The sequence below is a fragment of the Aphis gossypii genome, chromosome 2 (assembly GCF_020184175.1).
Source record: "Aphis gossypii isolate Hap1 chromosome 2, ASM2018417v2, whole genome shotgun sequence".
NCBI lineage: Eukaryota > Metazoa > Arthropoda > Insecta > Hemiptera > Aphididae > Aphis > Aphis gossypii.
This window is the reverse complement of record NC_065531.1, coordinates 1359152-1378861: the sequence shown is the minus strand read 5'-3', so window position 1 is coordinate 1378861 and position 19710 is coordinate 1359152. Positions and strand designations below refer to the sequence as shown.

The 19710-nt window shown below is 25.3% G+C and overlaps 2 protein-coding genes across 4 annotated transcripts; both read left to right on the top strand.

Annotated features, from left to right (window-relative positions):
• Positions 1–113: 113 nt before the first annotated feature.
• LOC114131664 (probable ATP-dependent RNA helicase DDX27) lies at positions 114–3780 on the top strand. 2 transcript variants are annotated; one of them, XM_027996953.2, is made up of 14 exons: positions 114–282; positions 366–480; positions 551–733; positions 799–883; positions 958–1315; positions 1378–1501; positions 1569–1894; positions 1964–2108; positions 2171–2305; positions 2365–2542; positions 2623–2841; positions 2921–3118; positions 3195–3306; positions 3566–3780. In XM_027996953.2, exons 2-14 carry the CDS (start codon positions 391–393, stop codon positions 3699–3701), a joined length of 2289 nt encoding a protein of 762 aa, XP_027852754.1. In that variant the 5' UTR covers positions 114–282; positions 366–390; the 3' UTR covers positions 3702–3780. The 2 variants fall into 2 exon arrangements, with proteins under 2 accessions (XP_027852754.1, XP_027852752.1); XM_027996951.2 differs by having other exon boundaries at positions 352–480.
• A 510-nt stretch (positions 3781–4290) lies between these two features.
• Positions 4291–19459, top strand: LOC114131658 (oxysterol-binding protein-related protein 6-like). 2 transcript variants are annotated; one of them, XM_027996937.2, is made up of 17 exons: positions 4291–4531; positions 4594–4681; positions 4887–5029; positions 5105–5272; positions 8466–8592; positions 8807–8967; positions 9053–9229; positions 9289–9400; positions 9468–9661; positions 9735–9984; positions 15368–15543; positions 15710–15922; positions 15989–16106; positions 16179–16351; positions 16534–16687; positions 16753–16879; positions 16988–19459. In XM_027996937.2, the coding sequence occupies exons 1-17, from the start codon at positions 4427–4429 to the stop codon at positions 17214–17216; spliced, it is 2715 nt and encodes a 904-aa protein (XP_027852738.1). In that variant the 5' UTR covers positions 4291–4426; the 3' UTR covers positions 17217–19459. The 2 variants fall into 2 exon arrangements, with proteins under 2 accessions (XP_027852738.1, XP_027852737.1); XM_027996936.2 differs by having other exon boundaries at positions 15365–15543.
• The last annotated feature ends 251 nt before the right edge of the window (positions 19460–19710 follow it).

Genomic DNA, 19710 nt, shown 5'->3' with positions numbered 1-19710 from the left:
CGTCATGTAGTTAGTGGCATAGACATATTAATATTCGTGGTTAAAATCTTATGTTATTATCTCGAACTAGTGGTTTTTATCATTCTGTGATACAACGTTCATATTTAAAGGTTATGTCGTTTCTTGTGACATGTGCAGTTCTTAACAACAAATGAACAAAATACAAATCTTAGATACAACATACAAATACAAAATTACAAAATACAAATTATAATTACTAATTTGTAAACATCAAACGAATAACTAAAGCCTTGAAACTGTTGGGTTAGGTTTAAGCTTAAGGTCAGTTCAATTTCTGTTATTTTTAATTTTAATTTTCATCTAATATAATATTTTATTAAACTTAAACAGGATTTATTTTAAAGTTTTATACTCTGCGATCAGTAAGAAATGGGTACAGTAAAATGGGATATGATAAAAACGATTGGAGATCAAGACGATGTAGAAGACGCCTCATCGGATTCCGATGTCGAAGTTGAAGTAATTTCAAATCAATTAATCAACTTAAGAGTCATTAAATGTAAGGGTTTATAATGATGTATGTTTTCAGTACCAACCGAAAAAACATAAGACCAAAGGTGATACGTATTTCGACGACGAATTCAAGTTTTTGACCATGGCTTCAGAGTATAATCATGACACTTGGGATGATCTACAGAAATATATAAAACGTAAAGGTACCAATAGAACTGACGAAAAAATAGAAAAATCCCGTAGATATGTGAAGTCTTTTGTGAGTGTTTTCAATTATGATTTTTAAGTATTTTGAATGTTACTATTAACTATACTTATTTTCAGCTGCCTGATGTCACTAGCGAAGAACATGAAGATTACAATGAACAGTCAGATTGTGATTCGTTATCTGAAGATGAACTGAAAAAAGGTTATGTATTAACCATTGATATTGTATAGTATTAAATATAAATTTTTATTTTCATTGTCTATTTATTTTTTCAGATGGTATCAAAGATAGACAGAAGTTGGTTGGTAAAAGGAATAAAAAAAAGAAAGAAGTTGAAGAAAACAAAAATGAAATAACTGTTGAGGATGAAGAAGAATTTTTTGAAGATGCTCCTCCATTTGAAGAAAATGCTTCTTTTTATCAAATGAATATTTCAAGACCTTTGATGAAGGCCATAAGTGCATTGAACTATGTTCATCCAACACCTATACAAGCTGCTGCAATACCAGTGGCGCTCTTAGGTAGAGATATTTGTGGTTGTGCTGCTACTGGTACTGGTAAAACAGCAGCTTATATGCTACCCATTCTTGAAAGACTTTTATACAGACCCAAAGGTTTTACTCCTATTACTAGGTAAATCAATTTTAAATGGTTGTATAATTTTTAATATAAAATTAATTGTAGTTTTGTATTAGAGTTTTAGTTTTGGTTCCAACTCGAGAATTGGGTGTACAAGTGTACCAAGTTACAAAACAACTTGCACAGTTCACAACCGTTGAAGTTGGTCTTTCTGTTGGTGGTTTAGAACTCAAAGTGCAAGTAAGATAAATAAATATTATGTTAATGTTTATTTATTATTTTTATAACTAGGTATTCTTGTTTTTAGGAATCAATTTTACGTAAAAATCCAGATATTGTTATAGCTACTCCTGGTCGACTGTTAGATCATTTACAAAATACTCCATCTTTTTCTTTATCGGATTTAGAAGTATTAGTGTTGGATGAAGCTGATAGAATGTTAGATGAAAACTTTGCTGACCAAATGAAAGAAATTATTAATATGTGTGCTCGTACCAGACAGACAATGTTATTTTCAGCTACAATGACTGATGCTGTTAATGATCTTGCTTCTGTTTCTTTAAGCAAACCAGTTAAAATATTTGTAGACAGTAATACAGATGTAGCTTTTAATCTAAGACAAGAATTTGTAAGGTATACTAACAACATTTAAATTATAAGCCATCATTGAGTGATTTAAATAAATATTCTTTATTGGCTTAGATTACGTCAAGGAAAAGAACAAGATCGAGATGCAACATTAGCTGCTTTAGTATGTCGAACATTTAGAGATCATACTATGATATTTGTAAGAACTAAAGCTGATGCACATAGAGTAAAAATTTTACTAGGACTTTTTGGCCTTAAGGTAATACAATTTTAGATAATATTATTCTAGATTTATAACTTACATAATTAATATAATATTAGGTTGGAGAATTACATGGAAATTTATCTCAACCTCAAAGATTGGAAGCATTACGACAATTTAAAGATGAAGAACTTGATTTGTTAATTGCTACAGATGTTGCCGCTCGTGGATTAGACATCCGAGGAGTAAAGGCTGTAAGTTAATTTATAGAATATACATTTATATGTTTCATGTTATAATATTAAATATTTAGGTTATAAACTATACTATGCCACCAACTGTTGAACATTATATTCATCGAGTTGGCCGAACAGCCAGAGCAGGAAGATCTGGTGTTTCTGTTTCTATTGCTAGTGAACAAGACCGTAAAGTACTAAAAGAAGTGATACGAAAAGCTAAGAATCCAGTAAAAAATCGTGTTATTCCTATTGGTATTTATAATTAATATTATTATTAATAATAATAAGAAATTATAATATTAATCTTAATAATTATAATCTTATTATATTAGAAATTTTGGATAAGTATAAAGAGCGTGTAGATTCACTAAGAAATGAAGTTAAATGTATCATGCACGAAGAGTATGAAGAACGGCAAATGAGCCGAACAGAAGAATTTGCTGAAAAAACAGAAAAAATGGCAAAAACTAGTATTGGTACTCTTATTAAAAAAAAAGATGAAAAGAAAAGAGATTGGTTCCAGACTCAAAAAGAACGAGGGGAAGCTAAAAGTAAACTATTAGTTTGATAGTTTCATATATTTGAAATTTATATAAATATTATTTGCTATAAAAGTACTGTATTTTTTAGAAAGATCAAGAGAAGCTTTTTCAGCTAAAATAGAGAAAAATATTAAAAAGAAAAAGAAAAACAAAGAAGAAGATGTTAATGAAGAAGAAGAAATTGAAAATCAAAAAAAAATGCAGAGGGTTGCTAATTTTCAAGCTAGAAGTGCAAAAAACAAAATGAAACCTAAGAAAATGAGTGCTATGTCAGATTTTGGTCAAGGTTTGTGAGAGTATTATTAATTTTTTTTATATTTCAATTACGTTTAACAAATATTTTCAATTATGTATGTTTTTAGGTGGTAAATTTTCTTCAAAGTCTGCTGGTAATAAACAAAAGAAAGGAGGTTCTGTTTTTGACTCCCAGTTTACAGATGTTAGCAAATCTGGTGTTAAAAAATACAGATATGAGTAAGTGAATATCTATAAATATTTAAAACTACTTATTAACCCATAGAGAAAAACACAATCATATTATTATCAACATATCCATATTGTATTATATTTTTACTATTTTATTAATTAACCTATATTTGTATTAACCATGTTATATTATACTATTATTTATGTGTCTGATATGAATAATAACAATAAAAATATTGTCTAATCACTCTAATCTAGATTCATTTGAGTTACTATAATATAATACTTAAATTTTCTTTTCTATTAGGGCCAACCAAGCTAAAAGGATGTTGGCCAAAAAGAAATCGGCATTAAATCAAAAAAATCAAAAAGCAAAATCTACATCATCGAAAAATCCTAATTCTCAAGGACGAGGCGGTGGAAAGAGAGCAAAGAGAAGATGAACATTTCAATATAGAAAATAACAATTTATATTATTACTATTTACATTTTATTTGTCTAATAAAAAAAACCGTTCATTAATTATGTTACTTATTGAATTTGAATAAAGCTATTTTTGAAAATCACAACCACAAAAAGAAAGTTCTTTTTAGCCATGATCACACTACGCAGTCTATAACCTTAATACTGCTTATTACTATAATTATTACTTATTAGTTATTAGTTAGTCAAGGCCGTAACTGAAAAAAAATTTCGGGGGGTCCAACTTTTTTTAAAATATCTAAATGCTGAACACTTGTAATTTTTATCTATTATTTACATTTAAAATTTCGAGGGGGGCAGGACCCCCCGGAACCCCCAGTTACGACCTTGTAGTTAGTTCTCGACTAATAAGCGTCATGACTAAGTTTTTAACAATATCGCCATTATTTTTAAACGTTGGTTATTTTTATTAATTCTTCCACGTATCGGCTGCATTGCAGTTGTTTATCATCTTATCAATATTTGCAACAATAACAGCTGTTATCTAAACAACAAAATCATACAATTATACCTAATTGTTATTACCTTATTCGTAATCACAAATCACTATCATAATAATAATTATTATTTGAAAAATTATAATTGCTAACCTTGGCAGCGCAGTCTGCGGTAGCAAGTGCGCAAAGATGTTTACTAACAACCTTCTATAGTCAGTACATCTAATTAGTGTATTAAAAAAACAGTGATGGCTAGTGGTTCCAATTCCATAGCCGTACCTCGCGATATGGAGAAGAAAAAATCACCCCAGTTAAGTTTCAAAAGACGAACTGTTGTTGCCAACTCGGATTCGGTAAATTTATTTCTAATTATATAAAATTTTGAAATTAATACCTACTGATACTTGGAATGTAGGATGCTAGTGTAGATAGCAACACACCTTCAGTAGAATCGAAAGATGACGGATTTGTTTATCATAAAAGAAAACTTGGACGAGAACCAGGTAATAGCACAGTATAGATGTATTAATCTTAGTGAATGGATAAGGAAATATTTTGTCAAGATATTGGGGTATTTTTATTTGTATTATTATACATGATAGTATTTAAAAGGAATATAGGAATTTAAAGAAATATTTTTTTTACAATTTTTACATCAGTTTCAAGAAAATTTGTTTAATAGCTACTTGTGTAATTTTATTTTGAAAGGTTCTAAAAAAATTATACGTCGTGGTACAGAATGGGAAATAGTTGAAGGTCTAAAAGATGGACAAAGATACGACAAAAAACCAGACATTTTTAAAGGTTATTTACACAAGAAACGAAAGTGGCCACTTAAGGGGTGGCATAAGGTTTGAAATTTGTTTTATTAAAATCATTATATTTTTAAATGTATACTGTAATAATAACTGTAAATTACATTTTAGCGTTATTTTGTATTGGACAAAGGAATATTAAAATATGGAAAAAATCCATTAGACATGTCTAGAGGTAAAATCCATGGTCAAGTTGACATTGGACTATCTGTAATATCTACAAAATATCAACGAAAACGATTAGACATTGATGCTGAAGAATTCATTTACCATTTAAAAGTGAGTACCTATGTATTTTTAAATTTTTTTTTGAAGGAACCTATTTAATTTAATTTGGAATAATTTTCTGCAGGTAATATTATCTGTACTGGTGTGATAAGAAATAATTTAATAGTTATTTAATCTGACCAAAATAACAATTATGTATCATATTGCTGTACTTTTTGGTATGATCATGGTGGGGAATAAGACATTGTACTTATTATGCATTACATAGAATATTATCTTGTAGGGCGTAGCATACATTGCTAACACTAATAGTCAATAGATGATCAATTAACAAAACACTCTTCATTTTAAACAATTTTATTAAAATTCATTTTTAATTCCTTTTTTTTTTAACAAGAATAATTTTTGGAATTCTTTAGTATTTACAAATTGAATTTTGGACATTTTTATGATTTATAAATTATAAGTAAACAAAGTTTAGACAAGCATTGTGGACTACAAGAATATCTCACTAAATTCTAATCTAAATACTAAATACTACTCCAATAATCAAAACTTTATTTATAAAAATATTTTTTATCATTAATAAATTACTTGTCTAAAATTTGATTTTTATAGATCAAAATACTCTGAATTATATTCTGATTTGGAATATGTATGAAATTTAATGTTTTTATTCATAAGAATAACAATTTTAAAAAATAATATAGAAAATATTAAATAATTAATTTTTTTTCTCAGAAATGTTGTTGTTATTATGACTTTAATGTGTGTAAAAAACATTTGTGTCTAATGAAATGAGTTTCTTATGTGATATGGATCATTCTGTGTAAAATGTATACTCTAAACAGTATATTATATTAAAACATTGAAACTAATTTATTTTCAAGAGTTAAATTGAAATTCATTATGCTTTTGAAATATACTTGTAAAAGAGTACATAATTTTATAAATTAATCTAGGACATAACCCCTTTCTACTATAACTAAACAAAGTGAACATGTATGCCTTTACAAGTTTAAAATAAATCAGCCAACTTTTTTTAATTTTCTTGGAGTGATTATATATTTTAAATTATTTTATATTTTATTTTTGTTGTAATTATTAAACAGTATATTTATACAACTATATTTTAGCAATGTATTTCTAAAATTAATATTAAAACTTTGAACAAACTCTGTGTTGAAACTCATCACATAAGTTTAAATGCTAGGTACTTGACTAAAAATTGTCTAATTATACCTTTATTTATTATACTGAGTATTGCTAAATTAAAATCATTTAAAATGTTAAAGAAATTGAGCAAATCTGTTTCTGTCTTGTTAATATTTATTTTTGATTTTTAAAATTATATTTTGGAACTACCGATTTATTTATATCTAATAAATGAATCACTTACAATAAACTGAATTTTAAAATTTACTGAGGCTAACAATCATCATTAAAAAATTTAATGTAAGGTATTTTAAATCATATACTTTTAATTTTCTTAAAGTATCTAATTTATTTTTAATTTGACAAAAAATATGTAGTATTTTAATAACAAATTTGGGCTTTGAGTCATTATATTTTATAAAATGTATATTATAATTTATGATATTGAGGTTGTTTAAAATGTATTTTTTATTGGACAATTTTGATTTATATTTATCTTCAACACAGTCTTAAATAGTTGTATATTTATAATATTATATGTCTAAAATAGTATTTTTTTCAACACATTTTTTATGAATCACTTTAAATATTAATCCATTTATGTATTATTTTCTTTAAATATATAAGTAAATAATCCTGTTAAAAGGCTAAGCAGACTTATTTAAAATTATAACCTGACTGTAAATTACATATTATACAATATTATGTATTTATGTTATTCTAATATTTTTTTCTATGATAAACTTTTTCTTTTAAAATAATCAATTCATTATACAATTATATTGGTTTAAGTTGAGATATATATTTTTAAATTTTATTAGTGTGTGATAGCTAGATATTATAGAGATAAGTTAGGCCATTTAAAAATCTTAAATGGACTTTGTACTATCAAGTGAACAGGGCTGTGGTCAATGTGTATGTACTCCACATTGGCAGTTACAATTATTGTAAATTGTTTTTTATATACAGTTTTCTTGTATATTTTTCTCATAGCAAACATTGTAAAGCATTATAAGAATAGCCAATTTTGATATTAGTTTTTTTTTTTTTAGTATAACAGTCATTGAATATAACTAATTACTGTTATTGTAATTGTAAATGTTTCGTAATTTTTATCATACATAAGAAAACAATGATTTTGATTAGTCAAAACACTAATGTAGTATAATTATTTTCAATTTATTTTATATTTAGGGCTGGTATTTAATATTAAAGAACAAGTAAGTTAGGAATATTGCATATTTTAAATTTTTAGATATTATAACAATAATTTGGGTAGTGAGGACTTATATTTAAATATTTTAATTTAATTTAAATAATTAATTGATACTATAATAAATACAGCACAATTGTTGACTAATTATTCCTAATGTCTTCATGTTTTTTTTATTTTCTCCAAATTCAAGTATGGTGGGAGCCGACTAAATAGTACATTAAATTTCCTGGGTTAGGTTAAAGGTAAAATCCCAATCTATCTTGGATTAGAAATGAAAAATGATGTGACATACATTGCCCACAACTGAAATAGTAATACTTGCCTTTTTAACACAATATACTATATTATTAAATGAAAAATTTAATATTTATCATTCATAAAAAAGATAAATTATTACTAAATGATTATTTAAGGAATTTATATGAAAAAATGAATCAGTAATACAGTTTACTGAACCTTGATTGGAGCTCAGTGGATGCATGTGTCACAAATTTTTATTTTCCAAGGCTCATAATATACAATTCTAAGGAATACAATTTTTAATACAATATACTATTTTAAGAATATTTGTATAAATTTTTAAAAAGCATTTGTCTAACATGTGATCTACCAATATATTGTTGACAATTAATGGCTATTGAAAAAACAAAAAATTGTGTTTGTTATATCCTCCATAACCAGAATTATGGTAGATTTTGGTTAGGTAGACCAATGTCAAAATTAATATTTATTATTAAAATAAAAGTAAAGAAAGTTGTAAAATGTACAACTCACTGTTTTCAATAACCTAGAAGTTTTTTCATTCTGCCTCAATATACCAATTTTGAATTATTAGTTTTAAATTATATTACTAAATGTTATTCTATGTTATAGGCAAAAACATTTGAAGCATTTTCTGAATGGGTAAAAGAAATAAAGCAACATCGTCTTTATAGACAACATGTTTTAACTTTTGGTCAAACAAAGCAAACACAATCTCCACTACAAAAAAAAACATCTTGTAAGTATAAATATATAATTTAATAACATCATAAATGTATACTGATAAGTGATGACTCATAATATTTTAAAAACACATTTTTATTAGCGCAAATTAAGAAGTCTATTTCATATATTTATTAATGATTACTTAAATGTTTAGTGTTTAAGTAGCACATTATATATTGATTTGTAAAATAAATAAATAATATTCTTTATTTTATATTATTATGTAGTAATATCTCCCGTAGAGTCAATTAAAAACTGTACTCCGAATCTACGTTTAAACGGCTGGTGTTCACAGTTAGATTCAGCAACTTCAGAAATTAAACAAGTTGAGCAAAATTTGAAGTCTTTAAATCGAATACTTGATCAGTTAGAATCAGTTGATAATGATGTAATTATTAATATTATTATTATTTTTATTATTTTATTTATAATTTAATCAAATTTTTTTACAACTATTTTCCCTTTTATCATAGGTTGGTGTACTTGATGGAATTCCAGTTACAAAAAAGAGTACCAGGTTTCGTTTGCGTAAGAAAAAAAGTGGTGGTGGTAGTTGGGGTGGTACAATTGCTGGATGGGGAATTGATATGAATCAATCAATCAGTCAATCAACAAATAAAGCTGTCGATGTTACAGACTTGTCTGGTTTTGTAATTACAACAATAAATACAAACATATTTTCAAGCATTAATTTTTATTTCTATTTTAGCCTTCTGGAATAGCTTCTCAACATTTATCCAACAGCAATCCGTCATTAACTGTTAATCCATCACCTAGTGATCTTCAACTATATACAGATTTTGTCATTTTAGCAAAAGATAGTAAGTATATTATGTTTGTAATTTCAAATAAATTATTTAAAATATTTACTTATTATTGTACTGTAAGTTCAAAATAGTTTTAAGTGCATAATGGATGCAATTAATGAAGAGCGCAGTCATATTTTTGTTGGAGATGCAACCGATGACAAATTATCTAATTATCGAGTAGCTTTAAATAAAGCCATTCAACAGAATAGTGAACTTCGTGCTAAATTAAATAATATTCATATTACATCAGACACATCAAATTTTCCAGATCCTGTAAGATTTTATAGTACAGATTTAATAAAATATTAAATTATAATAATGGTATAATATTATTTATTATTCGCAGGTATTAAGTTCATCATTATCATATAGTTCTGGTGTTAGTGGTTCAGAAGTATTTTTTGATGCTGAAGAATATCAAGGCGGTAAAATAAATGATTGTAATGAAACTGTAACAAATGAATTAATTGCTGGTGAAGTGGTTACTCAAACTTCTGATACATCTTCTGAAGCAGGATCTTTATCATCTGAAGATGGTTCTATATCTTCAGAAAACAGTGACGGTGCTACGTCTGAGTACAATAATCCACAAGGACGTGAGTAATATTTTGAAATATATTTAATAACATGAAAAAAAATATAAACAGTAAGACCTCACTTGTCTAATTTATATAGAATTAGGGATTGTCAGATAGTTAGGGTTTTATCAAAAAAAAAAAGTGGGCAAGTGGGTATCGTTCTGCTGTACATTAGGGGGCAGGGTTGACCTCGGACTAGGGTAGGTTAAATTTGAATGCAATGATAGGTATCATTGTATACGAAAAACGATTTTGAACGAAGATGATTTGTCAGCCTAGGATATAATTTCCAGTGGTTGGTGAAAAAGGTGGTTTATGTTTTAATGGTCTGAATACACCAACATTTAAGTTCTTTTATAATTATTGTAAGCTAAACTTATGAAAAATCTTTTATTAAATTTTTAACTCTTAGCTACCTATACAAACATTTTTATGAATTATACCTACAAAATAATTTTGCAAATATTCATAATTTTGACGAATTTTTGTCAAAATTTGAACTTCAAATGCTAATAAAAAAAAATTGTGCCCATGTATTTTTATAATTTTTTAATCACTATAAGAATAACATATGAGGAACTTTGTATAAAATTTTCAAGTATTTTGATAGGGCCAAAAAAGTTTATCGACACTTCAAAAAAAATTTTTCAGAAAAATTGAAAATTTCAGTTGTCTATAAATAGCTCAAAAAAACTCAAAATATTTTGAAAATTAAATCATGTAAAGAAAATGCCAATCTAAATAACTGGTAAAATTTTCAAGTATCTACGACTTATACTTTTTAAATAATAACAAATATTTAAAATCGTTTGGGATAAATCGTTGTCGTTACGCTATTTCGTAAAAATTTTAAATTCAAACGCACATACATATTTTCCTATAATGATGTTATGAGTTTTCTCTATAGCTACTTGAAGGAAAACTTATGGAAAACTTAGTGTTATAATTTTAATCCATAGTTATGAGCACAAAAAATTTTATGATTTTTCAACTTCAAAATTACTTGCAAATTTTCGCGTTTTCGACAGATTTCGTAAAAATTTGAACTATAAACGCTTACAAAAAAAAATTGTGACTAACGATTTTTAATTTTTTTTAGCTACAATAAGAACAACTCATAAGGAACCTTGTATTAAATTTTCAAACGTTTTTGGTCATTCAAAAATTTTTTATCGACACTTTAAAAAAAATTTCTCAAAAAAATCGAAAATTTCAGTGGTCTATAAATAACTCAACAAAAGTCAACATTTTTTGAAAATTTAACTATATACAGATACCACTGACATTAACATTTGGTAAAAATTTCAAGTATTTTCAGTGATTATAGTTTTTGAATTACAACCATAAAAAAAAATCGATTTGGTCGAAAACTGGTTTTGCGTAAAAATTGCCGTTTTTCCGTAATTTTTTTTTTTTGTTTTTCTCGATTTCTTTGAAAACTGTTGGAAAATGTTTACTTTTTACCTCTATAATGTACCAAGGATATTCACTTTTACATCGGAAACCACCCCCATAGTTTGAAATTGGAGCATTATTTCGACTAGTTATGCTGTACACAGACACAAAAAAAAAAAAAAAAAACATACATCATTGTAAAATCAATACATTCATCACTCCGTTTAGAATCTAAAACAATATTTCAAATGCCTATTATTAATTTAAAATAATCGAAATATTTTGAAAATTAAATTATGTAAAGAAAATACTAATCTGAATAACTGATGAAAATTTCAAGTGTCTACAATTTATACTTTTTAAATTATAACAAATATTAAAATTCGTTTGAGGATAAATCGTTATCCGTTATACATGATTTCATAAAAATTTCAAATTCAGACGTTCATAACATTTTTTCCTATAATGACGCTTCGAGTTTTTTCTCAGAATAACTTAAAAGAAACCTTGTATTATACAATTTAAAGTGGTTTTGGGAATCCAAAATTTTTTTATCGACATTTCCAATAAAAATCAAAAATGTCTGTTGTCTTTAAATAGTATAAATAGTTCAAGAAAAGTCAGAATATTTTGAAAATTTTACCGTGTATAGATAACGCTTATAATATAAACATTTGAAAAAATTTAAAATTTGTTTTCGAGTTACAACATTAGGAAAAAATTGATTTTATCGAAAACTAGTTTTGCGTACAAATTCTTGTTTTTCTGTCACTTTTTTTCGACGCTTTCGAAAACTGTTGGAAACTTCTTACTTTTAACCTAATCACCTAACCTTTAATGCACTAATGCACCAAGATACCAAGTATATTTAATTTGTTACCGAATACCACCTCTGAAGTTTTAATATTGAATCATTATTTCGACAAGTTATCGTGTACATAAACATAAAAAATATACTCACACATTATTGAATAGAATCAATCAAGTCCGCCCGCAGAAATTTTTCTCGGGGGGGGGGGGGGCGGCGAAAAAACAATACACTTATCATAAATTCTGTTTTTTATTTTTTTTTATATTTAAACAAATTATCCTAAAGAGCGGGGGGGCCATGGCCCCTCCTGGCCCCCCCTGCGGGCGGCCTTGGAATCAATACATCCATCAATCCTTTAAGAATCTAAAATTGTATCAGGTATAAAAAAATATAAACATATAAAGAACGAATAAATATTTCGGTTTAAAAAAAAGAAAAAATATATAGGTATCTTAAAATGTGTTTTTATTCTTCAAATTTTTCTTCGGTGAAACTTTACCGTCTATCTGTTAATAAGTGCTGGTATATCGAAAATGATCGTTCAACTATTCAATATCTACTAAAGTTATTTACGCATATTTAAAATTTAAATTAGCTTAAAATCACTGAATTGTGATAAATTCACCTAGTTCAGGGATGGCGAACCTTTCTGTACTCGTGAGTCAAATAAAAATGTTGATTCTGTTTTATTTTTCTTGTGTGTCAACTAATTTAGAGCTTGTGTATGTTACTCCATGACACGCATGACATCGGATCGCCATCTCTGACCTAGTTGAACATCTTCCATCTAATATTAATTATGTAATAACTGTTAGGCCTTTGTTTTAATAGAAAAGATCGTTTAATTTTGTTGGTAATGTTTCTGCAGAAAATCCAGAAATAATTTTAATTTTTTTTTTTTTTGTCCAATTCGTTAGTTAAAGAAAAAAGGTCAAGTATTATCATGAGTTTATATGAATGTTCATTCATTCACAGCCGATTTATATCTTGAATAATATCAAGTACTTTTTAAACACATTGATAAGATTACTTCGATCATTTTTAATGTATTGATGTTACATTGTTACATATAATAAGCATTTTAAATTAAGATAGCATGAGCTTTGTTTTTACTTCGGAGTTTATCGACCTACATTTTTCGTGACAACGCATGCATTAAAATATTCAATGAATATGCATATGCATTACAGCCAAAACAAATATAGTAGTGGATTTCAATTAATATAAAACAAAAATTTTAAATAGTAAAAATGACAAATTTTAATTATATTATAAGATTTTAATTTATGTACCTACCTACATAATATAATAAGTTTGTCTGATGGCCTTCAAAATTATATTTTTCTCATCAGAACGAGTGTAAAGATATTAACAATTATTTAATCTTGTTTCCATTTTCATTGTTTTTTCCCTGTTTATCGATTATACTTACCCAGTTCGTTTAATTATTTTTTTGTGTTCTGCTGTTATTTCATATCTTAATTTAGTTTAGTAGCATATTTAAAATTGTCAATTAAAAACCAAATGTCGCCGTACCTATTGGCGTCTATTAGTAATTGTAATTCTTCATCAATCCAATTATTGTACACAATAAAATTTAATTTTGAAACAAAGCCTTCATTTTAATATATGTATAATATTTATAATTAGATACATATAAATGTAATAACTAACTATACCTATATATTTTAAAATTCATTTTAATTTATAAATTGAATAATTCACTTAACTTAAAAGTGTTTTAAATCATCACATTTTAACTCATTTAATTTCGTTTAGTTCATTTTTTTAGCATGGTGATTAATAATGTACTTCTTCCTGCTAATTGTTGACTGTTTTAGAAAAAAAAATTAGTAATTTATTTTATATTAAATAATTTTGTAAAGTATTTTGCTTGATTTGATTTTTCGTATTAAATTTTTTTTTTTTGTGATACTTAACCAAATTTTAATTTGGCAATAAGTGATAACTAATTATTGTGGTACTATTTTCAAAACTAGTATTAAAGTTCGTGAAATATTTTAGTGACGATACTATTGAATTTTTTCATTGTATATGGTTTTGGTAGGTTTTCATTCGTTTATAAAAAACTTTCATTTGTATTTTTTCATGTTGCCTTTATTTGATTTTTTTTTCAATTAAAACTTAACTATTTTGACTTATTTAGAATAATTACTCGAATTTTATTTGTATTCCAAATTTTAAGTTTCATAGATTCTTTTATCCCCAAGACTTTTTTTCCTTTTTCCTTTGTTATATTTATCACTTCAACTTGAAAAGTCTACGTATTAAATAATAATATATGTTAAATACTGAATGGTAATCGAAAATCCCAGTCAATAATCCCACCAATGAATTGGTTTAAATTTATTTATTTATATGAATAAATATATTCGGTTGATAAATATTTTAAAGTTTGATTTTTTACTACATTTTTACTACTCTCAACGTTTTAATTCTGAGTTGGAAAAAGACGAAAATGTATAGGTATTTTATTTGATAAAATCTAATAATTTTGTAATATTTATTACAAATTTACTAATAGTTTACTGGAATACCCATGTTATGTAATAGTATTTAAATAAATGCTTAAACTTAGTTCTAAAAATATTAATTCATTTTATACATTTAAAAACGATAACGGATTTTGATTACTGTACTCGTTATTAATTTACGGAGATTAAAAAAATATAAATTTCCGTGAAATAATGTTTATAGAAAATTTTTGAAATAATTTTCTTATTCTATCCAGAGTTATTTTAAGCACATCAAATATTATTTATTGCATAATATATGATTGTTTCAGTTTTATTTATACGATGAAAGTTTGGCAAAATGTCAAATATTTCGCACCTATGATAGTGGCTACTCTGTTAAAGTTTGCACACTGGTAAAAGTTCAGGCGAAACTATATTTCTCCCCCTGTACTCGTAAAATCGATGCATTTGTCAGTAGTAAATACTAATCACCCTTTTCTATATAACACAAAATATGCTTTGATAAGACATTTTCCCGTTTTAAAATTATTAATATATTACGTGAGTTAACAAAAATAAATCTTTATAATGTAGGACGGATAAATATTTTCCCGTAAGTTGAGTAAAATACAATATAAACGTTATTATGTTATTATAATTTATCAATTTAAATGTTTATTATTATAAAAATAATTGTTGTTATTATTTCTTATAGTAGATTGTGGAGGATCTGGTGATATCAGGAATATGACTGGACGGCGTACTAAACTACCATGTCCAAAACCTGATACTGAAGGATTGTCTTTATGGAATCTCTTATGCAAAAACATTGGTAAAGATCTCTCCCAAGTTTCCATGCCAGTTGCACTTAATGAACCTCTTAATATGTTACAGGTAAACAACATAATTTTGTTATTCATTATTTTTCTTTTGTAAATATAATAACAATTTTTTAATAGTAGTTTTAAATGAATTTATGAATTTGTTTATTTTATTTAATCTTAACAAATATTATGTATTTTTTGAATATTATATATATTTTAATTAATTATTTTTATAGCGCATGTGTGAAGAATTAGAATACAGTGAACTTTTAGATAAAGCATCTGAACAATCTGATGTTTATGAACGCATGGTATATGTAGCAGCATTTGCAGTGTCTAGTTACGGATCCAGTTATTATAGAGCTGGTTCAAAACCATTTAATCCACTTTTGGGTGAGACCTATGAATGTATACGAGATGATAAAGGTTTCAAATTTATTGCAGAACAAGTAATAAAAATAAAATTAATTTTATTAATTTTTTAAACATATTAATACTTTTAAATTTTGTCATAGGTTAGTCATCATCCACCAGTTAGTGTATGTCATGCTGAATCTAAAAATTTTATATTTTGGCAAGATGTTAGAATTAAGACAAAATTTTGGGGGAAATCTATGGAATTTCAACCAACAGGTTTGTCAAGTGTAAAAAAGAATTGCTTGTATTTTAAATTTCTAATCAAATTTAATTTTTTTTTTTTTTTAGGGTATGTGAATGTACAGTTACTATGTCAGGATAGTAAAGATCATTATAGATGGAATAAGGTAACAACTTGTGTTCATAATTTATTTGGTGGACAAAGATCTGTAGATCAATATGGTGAACTGAAAATTACTAATTTGGATAAAAATATTACATGCAAATTAACATTTTTGAAGGTTTGTTTTCTTGAAATTATCAGATGTAATTTTTTTTTTAATGTTTATTATTTTTATCTTTTTAAATTAATTTGAATGAATGAATAATATCTTCATTAATATTTAATGATAAAAACTTGTATGTACTTATTTATTTTTTTTTTACTCAGTTAAATAGTTGAATTTTTTATGTTATGTTAAAGGCTAGTTATTTTTCTGCTAAACGTCATGAAATACACGGCGTTGTAATTGATGAAAATGAAGGAAAAGTTGTACGTAAATTATTTGGTAAATGGAATGAAGCTCTATATTGTGGAGTTGCTGCTGCACCTTCTGCAAAATGTATATGGAGACCAGGTATATGAATAAAATTAACAAGATTTTTAATTTTGAATAAATCTATAAATATATTTTATTAATAGGTACTATGCCAGAAGACTATGAGTTATACTATGGATTTACAAGATTTGCAATGGAATTAAATGAGCTTGACTTAGAAACAGCCAAGTTTTTACCTAAAACCGATACTAGATTTCGACCGGATCAAAGGTACTATCTACTTATGTATTTTAAAAGAATTAATTGTACTGTGAATTATATTGTATATTTTTAAACTATTGTCAATTAGATTTTAATTAATAAATTTTATTAATGAAGGCTATTAGAGGAAGGCGATTTGAATCGTGCTGAATCTATGAAACTCAATTTAGAGCAAACACAGCGCGAACGCCGTAAACAAAAAGAAGAAACTGGAGAACAACATGAACCCAAATGGTTTAGAAAAACTGTTAGAAATGGTATAGAAACTTGGGAATATAATAATACGTATTGGGATATACGTAAAAACCCAGGATTTACTAATTACCATTTCGAAAAACTTTGGTGAATGTTACCATTAAGTGTTATGTAATCAGTGTGTCATTTGGTCAGTTAGTGGTGATATGGTTTAGGTTAGCATTTTATGTTAATAAAATTTGTTGAACAAAATTATATGAATCAAATAGTCTCAAAATTGAGACAAATTAGTTTATCTAGTCAATATTTTCATACTCATGTGTTTGTACTTTTCCATTATATTTAATTTTCTTCCATTATAAATCATTTTTGAAAAGTTTCAGCCTTGTAACCATTTAAAATTTACATTCTGTTTTAGGTTAACTAAATTATATTGTTTGATAATATTTTTAAAAAATTATAGTTAATCAAATGCCTTTTCATTTTTTTGTTTATACATGGTACCTGAATATTATACTATAATAAATAAAAACTTGATTGTCAAAATGTAGGTATATAATTAAAATGAATATTCTAGTATTCTCAAACAATTCGCATAATTAGAGTATGAAAAAAATAAAAAGAACAACTCAATAATTTTTGAATATTTAATAATTAGTTTTCATTTTATTGTATTACATAAATTTCATGGTCGAATCTGATATTATTTATCATTTTTATTAATTAAACTCTAAAAATATAAAGTCAAAATTATTTTTTATGAGATATTATTATTACAATGTATCAATTGTAACAATATAACTATTCAATTTTGATGATAGGTATCCATTTATTTTATAATTCAGGTGCACTGCAAATAATAAATTGGTTACATAAACCTGTTAGCTTCAAAACGTTTTATTGTTATTTAGTAATTAAAAATTTTTTAAAGGCTTTTTTAATAACGTTAGTTATAAATAACTATAGCCGTTTTGAATCAATGACTTAACATTCCCATTATATTTTTCGTTTAGTTAGAATCATATTAAAATAGTTGTGTTGTATAATTTCATTGATATAGGTTTTTTAATTATTGAAAAATTAAATAAATATTTTTTTTAACTGTATTGGTAAAAACAATATTAATTACTTTTTAAATTTCATACTGTTACTTTATTTTATACAGTTTAAATTGTAATGTAAATGCAACAATATGCTATGTTACACTTATTATTTTTCTTGAAGTGTTATGGTCAGGAACTCTTTAATAATTGTAATAATTTTTTTTTAGTTCAGTGATATTTTTATTATTATAAAAATATATAAAATCATATTAATTAATTATAAATTTCAAACTATTAAACTGATTTTTATAATGAAGTAAGCTCAAGAGTATGCTAAACATATATTTTTCCATTTCAATTAGATAAATATCAATTAGTAAAACACAAATAATAATTATTATTTTAAGTATATTATAGTAATACTTCTTCATTTTTTTTTTTTTATTAACAATATACTTCTCAAAATTTGTTTTGATAATAGTTATATTTTAAACTGAAATGCATTATGCTAGATATATAATATGAATAATTTCACTTTGAAAATGTCATGAATCATGATATAATGATGTATTCTGTGATACGTTGTATAAACGTTAAAATCAGTTATTGTGTTAATAATATTATGTTAACATCTAACATTCCCAATGTATATTTTAAATATTAATATTATTGGTTGGCTCATGAAAACAAAATTGAAAACTAACATTTTTAATTTATTTATAGTTTTTTTTTTTTTAGTAAACTTTTTATAAAACTATTAGTTTCTACAATTCCAAAATTAATAATTAATTATTAATCATTTTTTAGTCGTTATTAATTTTATTTGTTATTAAATGTTAATTTAACAATGGAAGGGTGATTATCTCATTTAAGTGGTCTACTTAAATTTTGTGTCTTTAAACAGTCTCATACTCATAACCTTGTGTATATTTATACTCATACGACATATTATTATATTATTTAGATTATAACATTATCCATGTAGGTTGTGGTCTGTTATATTTTTTTTTTTTGCTTAAAAAAAAAATCTTAATTGTAGGTTTTTTAATGTTTATATAATTATTATTATATTCAGAAAATTTATAGAGCATTATAATATACATGTTATTAACACCAATGGATATATTATAGAATTGCTCGTAAAACATATTTTGTTATCATGTCAATGCTAAGACAATAAGACATCAACAGCAACACACAATGTAGACGTTTTTCTATTTTGTGTAGTAATATGATTTTTGAGCAATAAAATATTTCATACCATTTCATTAAATTAATATTATACAATTACAAATTATTATAAATACTATAGTATGTTATTATTAAACATAATAAAGTTTCTTAAATAATTTTTTGTTGTTTTTTTTAATAATCCTAATTATCAATTTTATTGTTGGAGCCATGCTTTACAGCTGTTTTTGGAAAAACGATAAACTAAATTTCACATATTGTTTTTCTGAAAAAATTAAATCTAAGTATACTGTATATTATAGTTTCGAAGGTTTTTTCTCATAATTTAGTTATCAACAATTTTATAAATTTGGTAATAATAAATTTATACGTTTTAATTTCATTGTCTTAATACTAAACAGCCTATTAGAG